General features: G+C 43.3%; 1 protein-coding gene across 9 annotated transcripts in view; it reads left to right on the forward strand.

The window, feature by feature from the left end:
* Positions 1 to 15,129, forward strand: part of ADGRA3 (adhesion G protein-coupled receptor A3) — a 135,060-nt gene that overhangs the window by 37,337 nt on the left and 82,594 nt on the right. For 8 of the 9 annotated variants that reach the window (XM_086406285.1, XM_086406284.1, XM_086406287.1 and 5 more), the window contains exons 2-3: positions 2,072 to 2,143; positions 13,894 to 13,965. Coding sequence is in view for 5 of the 9 variants with exons in the window: in XM_086406282.1 (XP_086262408.1) it covers positions 2,072 to 2,143; positions 13,894 to 13,965 (144 nt within the window). In the remaining 4 variants the exon portion in view is untranslated. Of the gene's footprint in view, positions 1 to 1,843; positions 1,956 to 2,071; positions 2,144 to 13,893; positions 13,966 to 15,129 lie in introns of those variants that run through there. The other variant, XM_086406286.1, reaches the window with a different exon arrangement.

The following is a 15,129-nucleotide window of genomic DNA, read 5'->3' on the forward strand; positions in this document are numbered from 1 at the left end:
GTCTTAGGCAAGTTCTGCCACGGTGGTGGCTCGACCAGGACTTCTTTTAAATCATTTTTTTGTTTCCAGTTTTTTTAAAGAACATCATCCTAATCCATGAGTTGTAGTATTGCAATACAGCTACCTGTTTCTGCCTGTGAATGTGTGCAAAAAGTATAATATTTTCACACAAACTTATATGCAGAGTACATCATGAGAAACACTGGACTGGAAGAAGCACAAGCTAGAATCAAGATTGCCGGGAGAAATATCAATAACCTCAGATATGCAGATGACACCACCCTTATGGCAGAAAGTGAAGAGGAACTAAAGAGCCTCTTGATGAAAGTGAAAGAGGAGAGTGAAAAAGTTGGCTTAAAGCTCAACGTTCAGAAAATGAAGATCATGGCATCTGGTCCCATCATTTCATGGCAAATAGATGGGGAAACAGAGTCAGACTTTATCTTTTTGGGCTCCAAAATCACTGCAGATGGTGACTGCAGCCATGAAATTAAAAGACGCTTACTCCTTGGAAGGAAAGTTATGACCAACCTAGATAGCATATTCAAAAGCAGAGACATTACTTTGCCAACAAAGGTTCGTCTAGTCAAGGCTATGGTTTTTCCTGTGGTCATGTATGGATGTGAGAGTTGGATTGTGAAGAAGGCCGAGTGCCGAAGAATTGATGCTTTTGACCTGTGGTGTTGGAGAAGACTCTTGAGAGTCCCTTGGACTGCAAGGAGATCCAACAAGTCCATTCTGAAGGAGATGAGCCCTAGGATTTCTTTGGAAGGAATGATGCTAAAGCTGAAACTCCAGTACTTTGGCCACCTCATGCAAAGAGTTGACTCATTGGAAAAGACTCTGATGCTGGGAGGGATTGGGGGCAGGAGGAAAAGGGGACGACAGAGGATGAGATGGCTGGATGGCATCACTGACTCAATGGACATGAGTCTGAGTGAACTCCGGGAGTTGGTAATGGACAGGGAGGCCTGGCGTGCTGCGATTCATGGGGTCGACTGAACTGAACTGAACTGAAGTTGCAAATGGAGAAGGCAATGGCCACTCCAGTGGTACTCCCCACTCCAGTACTCTTGCCTAGAAAATCCCATGGACGGAGGAGCCTGGAAGGCTGCAGTCCATGGGGTTGCTGAGGGTCAGACACGACTGAGCGACTTCACTTTCACTTTTCACTTTCATGCATTGGAGAAGGAAATGGCACCCCACTCCAGTGGGTTTCTTGCTTGGAGAATCCCAGGGACCAGGGAGCCTGGTGGGCTGCCGTCTATGGGGTCGCACAGAGTCCGATACGACTGAAGTGACTTAGCAGCTTAGCAAGTTGCAAATAATATTCAGTATTGTTGAAATGGCATCTAGAAGATACTATATTTCTCTTTTTAAAACTGTTTTACTTATTTATTTATCTGTAATTGGCTGCGCCGGCTCTTTGTTTCCGTGTCGCTCCTGTCTAGTGAGCAGGGGCTGCTCCAGATGTGGTGTGTGGGCTGCTCGTTGCGGTGGCTTCTCTTGTGCAGCACGAGCTCTGGAGCACGTGTAGGCTCAGTAGTTGTGGCTCATAGGCTCAGTTGCTCTATGGCATGTGGGCTTCTCCTGGATTAGGGAACAAGCCAGTGAGTGTCCCCTGCGTTGGCAGGCCGATTATTTACCAGTGAGCCACCAGGGAAGCCCTGTATTTCCTTCCAAGTCAGTGCTTGGTAGAGCTCTTTTTGTATTAAGTTTCCAGTTTTTAAGTAGATATTCAGTTTATATAAATTAATTTTGTAAATGTATATGACATTCTTTATTCTTACACTGAACTTAGAGCTGTTTTATGTTGACTTTTTATTTCAAATGTCTTGGTTTAGGGTGACAAGAACAATTTAAGATGTGACAAGATGTGCAAATTAGCTATTTTGGGTTGTTTCTCAAAGAGAAGGAAGCTCCAATTTTTTTCAGGCATCTCAAAAATTCTTTGGGTAATAAGTGACTTCTTAGACTTCCTATAGTTTAAACTTAACAAGCTAAATTTATTTGATATTGATGATGTACATATATTAGGCAACTTACCTTTTTTTTTTTTTGTCATTTTTAGGATTCTGAGTAACAATAAAATATCCGAGCTGAAGAATGGCTCATTTTCTGGGTTAAGTCTCCTTGAAAGATTGTGAGTATTTTTTTATTATCATCTCTTATTGGTATTTTGTTTAATACATTTCCAATGTAAGTCTGTTACTAAGCTATCAACTTTTCAAAATAAAATTTGTTTTCCCATTATGAAACATATGAGAATTTTTTTTTTTTTCAGAATTGAATTTTAAAAAGCAATACATTAAAGCAGAGGAGGGCGAGCTTTTGATAAGGGCCAGATAGTAAATAATTTAGGCTTTGTGGGCTGTGTGGTCTCTGTCACTGTGACCCAGTTATGCCACTGTCTGGAGAAAGCAGCCACAGACAGTACATGCACGAATCAGTGTGGAGGTAACTGTGCTTACAAAACAGGCTGTGCAGCATGGTTTGATGACGTGTGGCTTTTAAAGCCTCAGTGCTGTTTTGAAATTCTGTCATGAAATGTGTGTAGAATTAAAAAAATTAAAAAAAAAAAAAAAAACCTCATCCAAGGGGAAGTACTTTTGTATAAACTTAATATTTTATTCAGCCGTCTTTGAATGGGATCCTTTTGTTTTGCTTAACAGTTAGGTCTAGTTTTGCTTCTGACCAGAAGTGTGACAAGTGTCACTTATTTTTTGCCTTGGTGAATTTTGCACAGTGGATCTTTAATTTGCTTGTATGCTGAATGCTACTCTAGGATCATGTTTCCAATTCCCATATTACTCATATGCTTCAGATAACGTTTCAGATACAGCAGGGAGCTGGTCACACAGTGAGCATCTCCGTTTCTGTTGGATAACAGACTTCCTCATTTTCTTAGCTCTCATTTCTTCTTTTTCTCCACTCCTCTGTGGCCTTTCCTTGACCGTTTGCCTTGGTGTCTTCTCCCACAACTGATTCCCACAGGACTTCATTGCTTTGATCTCAGATGTGTTATTTAAGCACATAGCATCTAAAATTCTTCGTCTTTTTCTTTCATTGAGATCAAATGTCTTTAAATTAGGTTATATTAGGGCCTCCCAGCTCCCCTCTACTCATTTACACATACAGCAATGTGTTTACATTTACCTATGTAATATATGCATTTACATGTATATATAGCAGTGCATTCATGTGTGCATGTGTACATATAATCGTGTATATACACACATGTGTACACATACACACCTATAAAATGATCTTTACACAGTAGTGCTTAATTCTCAGATTTTTTTTTTTTTTTTCTGTTTTCATTTGAGGCTTCCTGTCTTGTTCCACATTGTCCGTTTGCTTCCAAGGATGCTAGCTGCACCTCGTGTCCAGGCCTTTCCTTGAGAGAACCATCCACTGGTTCTCTGGTCCAGTCACTGGTCCAGTAATGGGTATTTGACACAGTTGAATCCAGTTGAGATTTGCTTGGGGCTTTGGGGAGAGGAGTTTGCTCCCTGTCATCAGAAAGATGGTTGGACTTCTGGTACAGAAGCCACCATGCTGCGGGCTTGGGCAGAGCTGACGCACAGAGGAGAGTGGGGTAGGCCTGTTGGGTGAGTGGAGGGGAGCTGGCACGACCTCCCTGAAGCAGGACTCCCTCTGGACTGTTGGAGTCGTAAGAGGTGGCATGATCCTGTTTAGTTTTCTATTCCTTGTAATAAAAGTCATCGTGCTGACAGATACCCTGTCACACGCAGCACAGTATCAGGCCCTGCATATAGGTGCTCAGTGATGCAGGATCAGTGAGGTTTGCCCTTTCCAAGAGAAGGGTAATGGGCACTCCAGGGAGCTGTGGTGTCTCTTGTGTTCAGAAACATAAGTTACTTTTGGCACCAGGATTGCTCTGGTGGTTCATGCACATCAGAAGTGTGGACAGCATTGTGGTAGTGGGGGTTTTGACCTCAACATAGAAAATCCGGGGGTACACAATTCAGCCTGTGGCAGTGATGTAGTATTTTGATAGATTCAGTTCAGTTCAGTTCAGTTGCTCAGTCGTGTCCAACTCTTTGCGACCCCATGAATCACAGCATGCCAGGCCTCCCTGTCCATCACCATCTCCCGGAGTTCACTCACGTCCATCGAGTCAGTGATGCCATCCAGCCATCTCATCCTCTGTCGTCCCCTTTTCCTCCTGCCCCCAATCCCTCCCAGAATCAGAGTCTTTTCCAGTGAGTCAACTCTTTGCATGAGGTGGCCAAAGTACTGGAGTTTCAGCTTCAGTATTATTCCTTCCAAAGAACACCCAGGATTGATCTCCTTCAGAATGGACTGGTTGGATCTCCTTGCAGTCCAGGGGACTCTCAGGAGTCTTCTCCAACACCACAGTTCAAAAGCATCAATTCTTGGGTGCTCAGCTTTCTTCACAGTCCAACTCTCACATCCATTCATGACCACTGGAAAAACCATAGCCTTGACTAAACGGACCTTTGTTGGCAAAGTAATGTCTCAGCTTTTCAATACGCTATCTAGGTTGGTCATAACTTTTCTTCCAAGGAGTAAGCGTCTTAATTTCATGGCTGCAGTCACCATCTGCAGTGATTTCGGAGCCCAAAAAGATAAAGTCTGACACTGTTTCCACTGTTTCCCCATCTATTTCCCATGAAGTGATGGGACCAGATGCCATGATCTGTGTTTTCTGATAGATTAACCCATGTATATTTTCTTTACCTGTTTCCTAATTGCTCTGCCTCAGGAGAATGGATAACAGAACAGAAAAAAAGACTCTTTGACCAGTGAGTTCCTGAAGTCTTAGTCCAAGTGTATAAAAGAGGTTTCAGTAGGTGTGAAAAATTATTCCTTACCTTGATACATACTCTGTGGGCTAATTGGGGAGTTAGAGGGAGTGTAGATAGAGCTTACATGCTGGTGGGTCCCCAGGAAAGAGCTCTGTCTTTGTCTTCCTCCCTGTTCCTCCCTGGGATGAGGGGGAGACAGGTGAAAAGACAGGGAAAAAGATCACGTGAAGTCAGTAAAAGGTTCTGTATCCAAAGGGGATCTGAGGCCTCTTTCCTGGGGAAGCAGAATCCCAGATTTCCCAGGACCCAGCATGACGTGGGAGCAGGAGAGCTGATTGTGTAGCCATTGAAATGTGTGGGCTAGGACCGTCTATTGAAGGGTTTATCGAAGGGTTTGTCAAAGGGTTTCCTCAGGGAGCGGCAGGATAGGTTTGGGGCTTGTTATCAGAGAGAGGGCGCGCGCTCTGCAGAATCCTGATGGTTGCCAGGAAGTACTTGAGAAGCGTCCTGGGCTGGTTCTGGGAACCCAACTTAAGACTGAGCTAGCCGGATAAATGACTTCTTGTTTGTATAAATGACATCATATTCAAATCTTTCAAAAATTACCTGAAAACACTGTAGCAGACTTATTCCTTTAACACTTCCCAGAATGGGATGTGGTATAAAAAGCAAGTGGTAGGTCAAGGAATTATTCAGACTAGGGCCAAAACTGTAAAAGTCTGGCCTTAAAGTTCCTGTAGCCAGGCCATGCAGAATAAGAGAGGGGCTTAGTAGTGCTGGGTAGTGTGCTTGGAGTAGAACAGTAGGGGCTGGCTGGGTTGAACTAGCTGGCACGTGTGCCCCAGCGATGGAGTAAAACCTGCGAGGCAAGCGGTCTTGGCAGTTCTTTTGGGTTGAAGAGTGGATTTCTTAAGAGGATTAGTTTTCTCTTTTTTTCCACAAAGTAAAACTGGTGCGGGTGGACACACTCCTTCTTACAAACTCCATCTAGAAAGGAACCTTTTTCTTTAGGCTTTGTTCTTTGAAATGTTTGGTTTTCGTTTGGGAGCTTTCTTGTTTTCCATCATTTGTATTTGCTTTTGTCCCTCATAAGAAAGTAGCAGAGTGTGTGGTGTGTGTGCTTGTCTTTAAAAATTTTTATTTGAGTATAGTTGATTTTCATCATTGTGTTAGTTTCAGGTGTACAGCAAAGTGAATCAGTTATACACATACACACTCTTTTATTTTTTTAGATTCTTTTGAGTTTTTCTTCAGGGTTTGGGGTTTTTATTTTTAGGACATAATACCTCTTTCTGACATCTTGGAAACTAGTTTCCTAGTGATAATCTACTTTTTTAAAAGATAAATTGGCATTCTTTTAAAAGTGTGTGCCATGGATAACTGATGTAGATTTATTGTATCATGTTAATTTAAACCATTAAAAAGGTAAATGGTCTAACATCAAGGCTTGGTACAAGTATTGTCTCAATCATTATTAAGTCTTTCCTGAGTAGCTAATCTAAATTTGTTTAGCAGATATTTATTAATTGCCCACACTGTTTTAGGATTGGGATTCATTGGTGAATCCCAATCCTTTGTTGTCAAAGGTCCTGTCTTTAAAGAGTTTATGTTGTGATGGGGAGAAATAGAATAGACATAGCAAGCCAATTGATAGCATAAGTACAAGTGCCCCTGCTCCAGGTTCCATCCTGCATGGTATGGAGGACTGACTCTACTATACCATTTTACGTAAAGGACTTGAATGTCTGGATATTGGTGTTTGTGGGGGTCCTGGAACTAAAGGAATGACTGTACTATGGGTAAAGAAACACAGAGCAGGGAGTGGCGTTTGTGCACCTATGCACTGTGTATGTGAGTTTTGTGTGGTGATAGTGTGAAGGCTTAGAGCAAGTGATTGAGCCTTGAGGAAAGAATATTATAGGCAGCCGGACCTGTAGGTGCAAAAGCTGTGCTGTGAAACGTGTTGCTTGTGTTTGAGGAGCAGCAAGGAGACCAGAGTGAGGCCAAAGAGGTATTGGTGGGACAGATTCTAGAGGGTTATTGTAAGGACCTTGGCTTTCACTGTGAGCTACTGTGAGCAGTAGTCATGTATGGATGTGAGAGTTGGACTATAAAGAAAGCTGAGCGCCGAAGAATTGATGCTTTTGAACTGTGGTGTTGGAGAAGACTCTTGAGAGTCCCTTGGACTGCAAGATCATCCAACCAATTCATCCTAAAGGAGATCAGTCCTGAATATTCATTGAAAGGACTGATGCTGAAGCTAAAGCTCCAATACTTTGGGCACCTGATGGGAAGAACTGACTCACTGGAAAAGACCCTGATGCTGGGAAAGATTGACGGCAGGAGGAGAAGGGGATGACAGAGGATGAGATGGTTGGGTGGCATCACTGACTCAATGGACATGAGTTTGAGTAAGCTCTGAGGGTTGGTGATGGACAGGGAGGCCTGGTGTGCTGCAGTCCATGGGGTCACAAAGAGTCGGACATGACTGAGCGACTGAACTGACTGACTGACTGACTGTGAGCAGAGGGGCTTCCCAGGTGGCGCTAGCGGTAAACAACTCGTCTGCCAGTGCAGGAGACGAAAGAGATGCAGATTTGATTCCTGGGTCCAGACAGTCCCTTGAAGAAGGGCATAGCAACCCACTCCAGTATTCTTACCTGGAGAATCCCTTGGACGGAGGCGCCTGGCAGGCTTGATCCATTGGGTCTCAAAGAGTCAGACACGACTGAAGTGACCTAACACGCACGCACTGTAAGCAGATACTCTGGCTGCTGGAATGAGGGGTTGGGATAAGGAGGAAGTAGGGAAGTGAAACGAAAGTTGCTCAGTTGTGTCCGACTTTTCGCAGCCACATGGACTATACAGTCCATGGAATTCTCCAGGCCAGAATACTGGAGTGGGTAGCCTTTCCCTTCTCCAGGGTATCTTCCCAATCCAGAGATCGAAGCCAGGTCTCCCGCATTGCAGGCAGATTCTTTACCACCTGGGCCACAAGAGAAGCCCAAGAATACTGGAGTGGGTAGCCTATCCCTTCTCCAGCAGATCTTCCCCACCCAGGAATCGAAACGGGGTCTGCTGCGTTGCAGGCAGATTCTTTACCAACTGAGCTTTCAGTTCAGTTCAGTCACTGTCCAACTCTTTGCGACCCCATGAACCGCAGCATGCGAGGCCTCCCTGCCCATCACCAACTCCCGGAGTTCACCCAAACTCATGTCCATTGTGTTGGTGATGCTATCCAACCATCTCATCCTCTGTCGTCCCCTTCTCCTCCTGCCCTCAATCTTTCCCAGCGTCAGGGTCTTTTCAAATGAGTCAGCTCTTCTCATTAGGTGACCAAAGTATTGGAGTGTCAGCTTCAACATCAGTTCTTCCAAAGAACACGCAGGACTGATCTCCTTTAGGATGAATTAGTTGGATCTTCTTGCAGTCCAAGGGACTCTCAAGAGTCTTCTCCAATACCGCAGTTCAAAAGCATCAATTCTTAGGCACCCAGCTTTCTTCATAGTCCAACTCTCACATCCATACATGACTATTGGAAAAGCGATAGCCTTGACTAGACAGACCTTTTTGTTTTTGAGCCTTCAGGGAAGTGTTAAATCTAAGGTAATTTAAAGCCCATAATCTCTGTTTAGAGACTAGTGCCTCACCTGGACTGGTGGTTGTCCAACTTTGTGTGCAGTAGAATCACTTGGGAGGACTTGATAAAGCACAGACTAGAGCTCCTGATACTGTGTTGGTTTTTGATGTGGCTGTGAGATGTCCAGATGTAGGTGTTGAGTTAGACAGCTGTGTATGCAATAGGGAACTCAAGGGAATGATGAGGTTGGGCTACAGATACAGTTGTGAGCCTAGAGAGGGGTGGTGATGATTGCCTCAGAGAAAGTAGTTGTGGCACACAGGCTTTAGTTGCCCACGGGGTGTAACATCTTCCCAGCCTAGGGATCAAACCCGCGTCCCCTCCATTGGCATGCAGATTCTTACCCACTCTCCCACCAGGGAAGAAAGACTTAGCTCTTTTAACAACTGTTAAGATACTCCTTTAATTTTGTTTATGCAATTCTTGTGTGCCTTTTCATTTATATTTTAATGATGCAACATTCAGATTTAGCTGTATATCCTCAACTTAGACTTGTGTTTACTAAGTCTGGAAGTTGTGGGTTGGTAAAGGCAGGGAGGGAGGGCAATGTTAAATGAAAGAATTTGACTATAAATATCTTTTGGCAATGCCTGATTAATATGGCTATTATTAAATATTATATAATATGTCAAGGATTTTTTATTATTGAAGAAAAAGTGCATCTTTAAATCATATTATAGTCCTCGGTTATTCATGAGAGGTATTTTGTAGAAACACATGCAGTACATCATTGACCACAAATTTATGTACTGCTTTAGCTAAATCACTTCCCGTTGTAGATACTCTTTAAAATCTGATAACTGAAACATATGTATTAAAAAAATAGAACTGACGTTGTATATTTCTTTTTGCAGAACTTTTTGCTTATATAGGTCAAAAACATTGATTCAGGTTTTTCCTAAAATCATATCTTTGCAATAAAGAATTGGGGTCGGTTGTGGTGGGGGAGGTGGGTGGGGAGATGAGAACTAATAAATTGAGCCTGAGGACTAGTTGTAATTCATGGGACTAAAAATAGTGGGAACAGAATTTGTATTAAAATTTTCAACATACAGAAAATTGAAAGAATGATGTAGTAATCTCCCACATTACCAATTTACCTACTCAGTCATTAATAACAGCACGTCATCATTGTTTTCCTTTATATTGGAGTATGCCTACATATACATGTTTGCTGAATGATTTGAAAGTCACTTGCAGACATCATGACCTTCTGCTTTTATTGAGAAATATTAGTGCTTATGAATGAGATGCAGCAGTTTCTACATTGTCTGACTGTGAATATATCCTAATGATTTTGTGGCTAGCTGTAATTGACTAAAAAGACTTATGGTGAGGGTCAGGTAGTGTAATCCTGTCTCTCAGCCATGGTTTACTTTTCCATCCATTTATCATCTGTCCCAGCCTGTTCTGGCTGCTGTAACGAGATGCCATGAGCTGGGTGGCTTATGAACAGCAGACATGTATATCTCTCAGTTCTGGAGGCTGAGAAGTCCAAGGTTTGGTGTCTGGTAAGGGCCCACTTCCTACTTGGCCATCTTTTTGCTGCAGTTTCTCTCATGTAGTGGAAGGGGAAGCGGGAACTCTCTGGGCCACTTTTACAAAGGTATTAACCTCATTCATGAAGTCTCTACTCTTATAACCTATTCACCTCCCAAAGGCCCCATCTTTGTGGAACATAAAATCTGAGTTCTGATTAATGAAATACTTACGTAGTAATGGTAACCAGAATAGACTCTATACTATGTTAAAAGAATGTTTCCTGTATTTTATAAATACAGGTATTTCAAGGTACTTGGGGGTTCAGTTTTATGTAGAAGAACCTGTCTCTGATTTGTAGGGGGGGTGGAGTGGGATTGCGGTTTTGCTGCTAGCTTACAGAAGAAGGCTTAATGCATAAGGTTGAGTGTGAGACATGGAGAAGGCAGAACAGGGTTTGTTGGTGGATGTTTATGTGCACAGGCGTCACTGGTTGCGCCTCCAGGGAAGAGTTCTTGAGAATTTCTGGTCAACTTCCATCGCCCGGTATGAAACAGCATTGAGAGCACAGGAGGCCAGTGTGGATGGCACTGGGTTGTGGAGAGAGTGTGGGTTTTCAACAGCGACTGACCAGTGCAGTGAGGAGCAGAGAGCCAGTTTCTTCAGGCTGTTTTTGTGAAATTGCCAGGAAACCTGCCTACAAACCAGTCCTAGTGGTGCAGCTTTGTCTATATTGATCGTTTGAATGAGCCATTAAGGAAAAAGAGCATGTTATGAAGCAGGCCAGACAACGGTTAGTTTTCATCCGCTGATGTCAGTAAAATTGAACGTGCCTCCCTCACTTGATGACAGGAAACACGTGGATCTGAGTCCACTGCAGTGACTTCCCCAGTGTCCTTTTCTTAAGCGCCAGTAGACCAAACAGGTCAGATGCCTGAGGAAGTGAACTGAGTATTTTTCTGTTGAGTAGTTTAGGCTGCTTCTCACAGGCTAGACTGCCCATGGTAGGGCAGTAGTGACAAATGATCCCAGAGACACGTCACCTCAGTGTTGTGATAACAGGCGGCACCAGTGGTCCAGGATCTGCTTTCAGGAAAGCTTTTTATTTCTCAAATAAGTGAGGTACTGAAGGACCCGAGAGGTACATGCTACCCTGGGTTTGTATTGCCCTTTGCTCTGCATTTTTGCATTGTTTCACCAACTCAGTGTGTGGGGGGGTGGGGGTGGGGGGTGTAAGTCACTTTAGTCTTGTCCAACTCTTTGAGACCCTGTGGACTGTAGCCCATCAGGTTCCTGTGTCCATGGGATTCTCCAGGCAAGAATACTGGGGTGGATTGCTATGCCCTCCTCCAAGGATCTTCCTGACCCAGGGATTATGTTTACTGCATTGGCATGCGGGTTCTTTACCACTAGCGCTACCTCGGAAGTCCAGTTATGAGAATAATAATGGATAATTAGGATTGACGTCAGAAGCTCACACATACATGGAAGGGAAAATGTTGCCTTTGTTTGGGAAAGACTCCCAGGTGAAGAGAAGTTGGGAAGGGTTTCTGTTCACAGTCTGACCTGAGGTGCTGTGAGAGATGACCAGAGGCCACTCAGGCCTCCAGTGGGCAAGGTTATGAGTGAGTCCTGATGAATGGGCCCACTTTGGGTGTCTAGTAGAGTTGAACTGTGGGCCAGCCATTGGCTGGCCTGTGGGTAGCGGGCCACTATTCTCCTTCTCAGTGCTCCTGCGGCTGAGGATCGCTCTCTACAGATGTTAGCTGGACTCTTGTGTGGGGTGACTGGAGAGTTTCAGCTGAGCCCAAGCAGAACCTTTGAAAGTGAAAGTTTCTCAGGTGTGTCCGACTCTTTGCAACCCCATGGACTATACAGTCCATGGAATTCTCCAGACCAGAATACTGGAGTGGGTAGCCTTTCCCTTCTCCTGATCTTCCCAACCCAGGGATTGAACCCAGGTTTTCCGCATTGCAGGTGGATTCTTTACCTGCTGAGCCCAAGCAAGCAGAACCTTTAGTGATGGGCCACATCTGCCCTGGAGGAAGGATCTGGCTGTGATGCTCACTGCTGCCCCCAGTGGTGGTGTGCTGGCATGCAAGGGCCAAGCACTGGAGGAGAGTGGGGATACAGTAGCCTCCCCACCCCATCCGAGGTTTCAGTTTCCACAGTTTTATTTACTCATGGTCAACTACAGGTGGAAAATATTAAATGGAAACTTCCAGAAATAAACAATTCCTATGTTTTAAATTACACACCATTCTGAATAGTGTGATGAAATCTCACACCACCCCACCCAGGGCGTGAATCAACCCTTTGTCCCTCACATCCTGCTCCTCAGTCCCTTAGTAGCCGTTTCCGGTTATCAGATCCACTGTCAAGATATCTCAGTTTGTGTTCAGGTCACCCTCATTTTATTCAGTAACAGCTCCAAAGCACGAGAGTACTGATGCTGACTGTTTGGATGTGCTGAAGAGAAGCTATATGACACTTCTTTTAAGTTAAATGGTGAAAGTTCTTGACTTAATAAGGAGAGAAAAAACTGTATGCTGAGGTTGCTAAGATCCATGGTAGGAATGACTCTTTCTCTAAAATTGTGACCAAAAAAATTGTACTCGTTTTGCTGTTATATCTCACATTGCAAAAGTTATGGTCACAGTTGTGGTAAGTGCTGAGGGAAAAGGCATTGCGTGCATGTTAAGTCACTTGGTCGTGTCCGACTCTGTACAACCCTATGGACTGTAGCCTGCCAGGTTCCTCTGTCCGTGGGATTTCCCAGGCAAGAATACTGGAGTGGGTTGCCATGCCCTCTTCCTGGGGATCTTCCTGACCCACGGATCAAACCTTTGTCTCTTATATCTCCTGTATTGGCAGGCAGGTTCTATACCACTGGCAAAAATGGAAAAGGCATTGCATTTGTACAGTAAGATATTTTGAAAGAGAAAGACCGATTTTATAAACTTTTATCATATTGTTATAATTCTGTTTAATTGTTGTTGATCGCTTACTGTGCCTAATTTACAAATTTTGTCATAGATATGTATGTATAGAAAAAAGGCATAGTATATAAAGGATTCGGCACTATTTCAGTTTCAGGTGTGCACTGGGAGTCTTGGAACGTATTCCACATGGATGGGGGGACTGCTGTCCGTTGTGATTGCTGTCAGATGCCATTGCATGGAGGACTGGTGCATCTTGGCTTTGAGCTGTATACTGTGAAATAACACACTGTTTTATAGAAAGCCTCACCTTAGAAGTCCTGGGAGGAAGAAATATTAACAACCAAATGGTGTGAATTTTAGAGTGTATAGTTTTGAAAACGATTTGAAAATTTTTAATTTAATTATCCTTGTCACCCATACAGTCTGATTTATTTCGATAATTAAAGTGTAACATACTAAGGAAGAGACTGTAAAAATAATGTATAAGATTGTCATTTAGTCATAACTTTGAATTGGACTAATGCTATGCTATGCTAAGTCACTTCAGTTGTTTCCAACTCTGTGCGACCCCATAGGTGGCAGCCCACCAGGCTCCCCCATCCCTGGGATTCTCCAGGCAAGAACACTGGAGTGGGTTGCCATTTCCTTCTCCAATGCATGAAAGTGAAAAGTGAAAGTGAAGTCGCTTAGTCCTGTCCAACTCTTAGTGACCCCATGGATTGCAGCCTAACAGGCTCCTCCGTCCATGGGATTTTCCAAGCAAGAGTACTGGAGTGGGGTGCCATTGCCTTCTCCGGAATTGGAGTAATACTAAGATGCATATTGCCCCACACAAATGGCTTCAGAACCAGATTTCTTGATTTTGAATTCTTGCTCTTCTACTTACTACTGGGCTGATTTTAGCTTAGCCTGTTTGGCCTCAGTTTCCTCCCATTCCTATTACTATCATTGCTCTTTTCTGTACAGCAGATAAGTGCAGTATGCCTAAATAGTTCTTACAGTGTTGAGATGTAAGTAACTTTTATTTTGTCTTTAACAGGGACCTCCGAAACAATCTTATTAGTAGTATAGACCCAGGTGCCTTTTGGGGACTGTCATCGCTAAAAAGATTGTAAGTGTTTGAATTGCTGGCTTATGAATGTGAACCATTCCTTTTTAAGTAACTGTTAATGTACTTCAAACTTTAACACGATAAAAAAGTGGCTTTTTAATAATTTTTAGAAGTTCGTCTAGCCGGGTCTAAGATAGAAAAGCAGACTGTTTAAAGTAAGTAGCTCAGAAGGCAATTTATTTATACAGCAGTTTGATTTGTTGGTGGTAGATGGTTACATCCCTCTTATGGTAATAAAATGATTATGGTTGGCTTTGCCAGTGGGCATGATCTGTAGATGAGTTTCACTTTACGAATGCATTTAAACAATCTATTGTAAATGCCCTAAAAATTGAGGCCTCTTTCTATTAATGATTTCAAAATCTTGCCAATTTCCTATGTATTTTATCTGTATGTTATTTCAAAATCTAAAGACCAGTTTTTATTACTTCCGAGACTAAGCACTCTTGCTTTCCTTATCGTGTTCTTGTCACAACTACTTTGTGAGAGTGCTCATATTTTAGAGGTCACCTGGTGCTTAAGCCATGTGGACCGCGCCACTACCCTTCATTCCTTCTGAATGCGTTTATTGAGTGCTGACTGCTTACTATGCTTGGACTTCCCTGGAAGAACTCACAGACTCTTAGGGGCAAATCGATAGTGAAAATACATCCTAAATAATGTTACTAATCTGCCGGGGAAAGGAGGGACCACCTGAGATGGGAATGACCTCCATGAGAGCAGCCAGCCTTTAGACTTGACTTTGCTCCTGAGGGGTGAGTATGTATTGAAGAGTAACAGAAAGAGCACTGTAAGCAGAGTGGACACAGGTGTGAAAAGAACATGTTCTTTGACCAAAGCATTAAGTAGAAAGGGGAAAAGAACATTGGAATGTAAGGTTAGTCAGAAAGAGACCAGGCTTTTGATGACCTCCTGCCATGTTGAAGAATTTCGAATCTATTATTTAGACAGTGGAGGGCTGGCAAAACTTTTTCAGTATGGAGTTGATGTGATCAGATTAGTGACATCAGGGCTGCAGTGGATCAAGCTGGGTTTAGACGTCAGTGAAAGTATTATCAACGTATAGAAATGTAATTGAAGTGGAAGGACAAATCGGCATCAATTCAGTTCAACAAAAATTTATCAAGTTCATCCTCTGTGCCCAGTAGTGACCAGCCTCCAGAG

Source organism: Bos grunniens, chromosome 6 (genome assembly GCF_055505025.1).
Source record: "Bos grunniens cultivar Pamir isolate PY7600 chromosome 6, Bosgru_T2T1.0, whole genome shotgun sequence".
Classification (NCBI taxonomy): domain Eukaryota; kingdom Metazoa; phylum Chordata; class Mammalia; order Artiodactyla; family Bovidae; genus Bos; species Bos grunniens.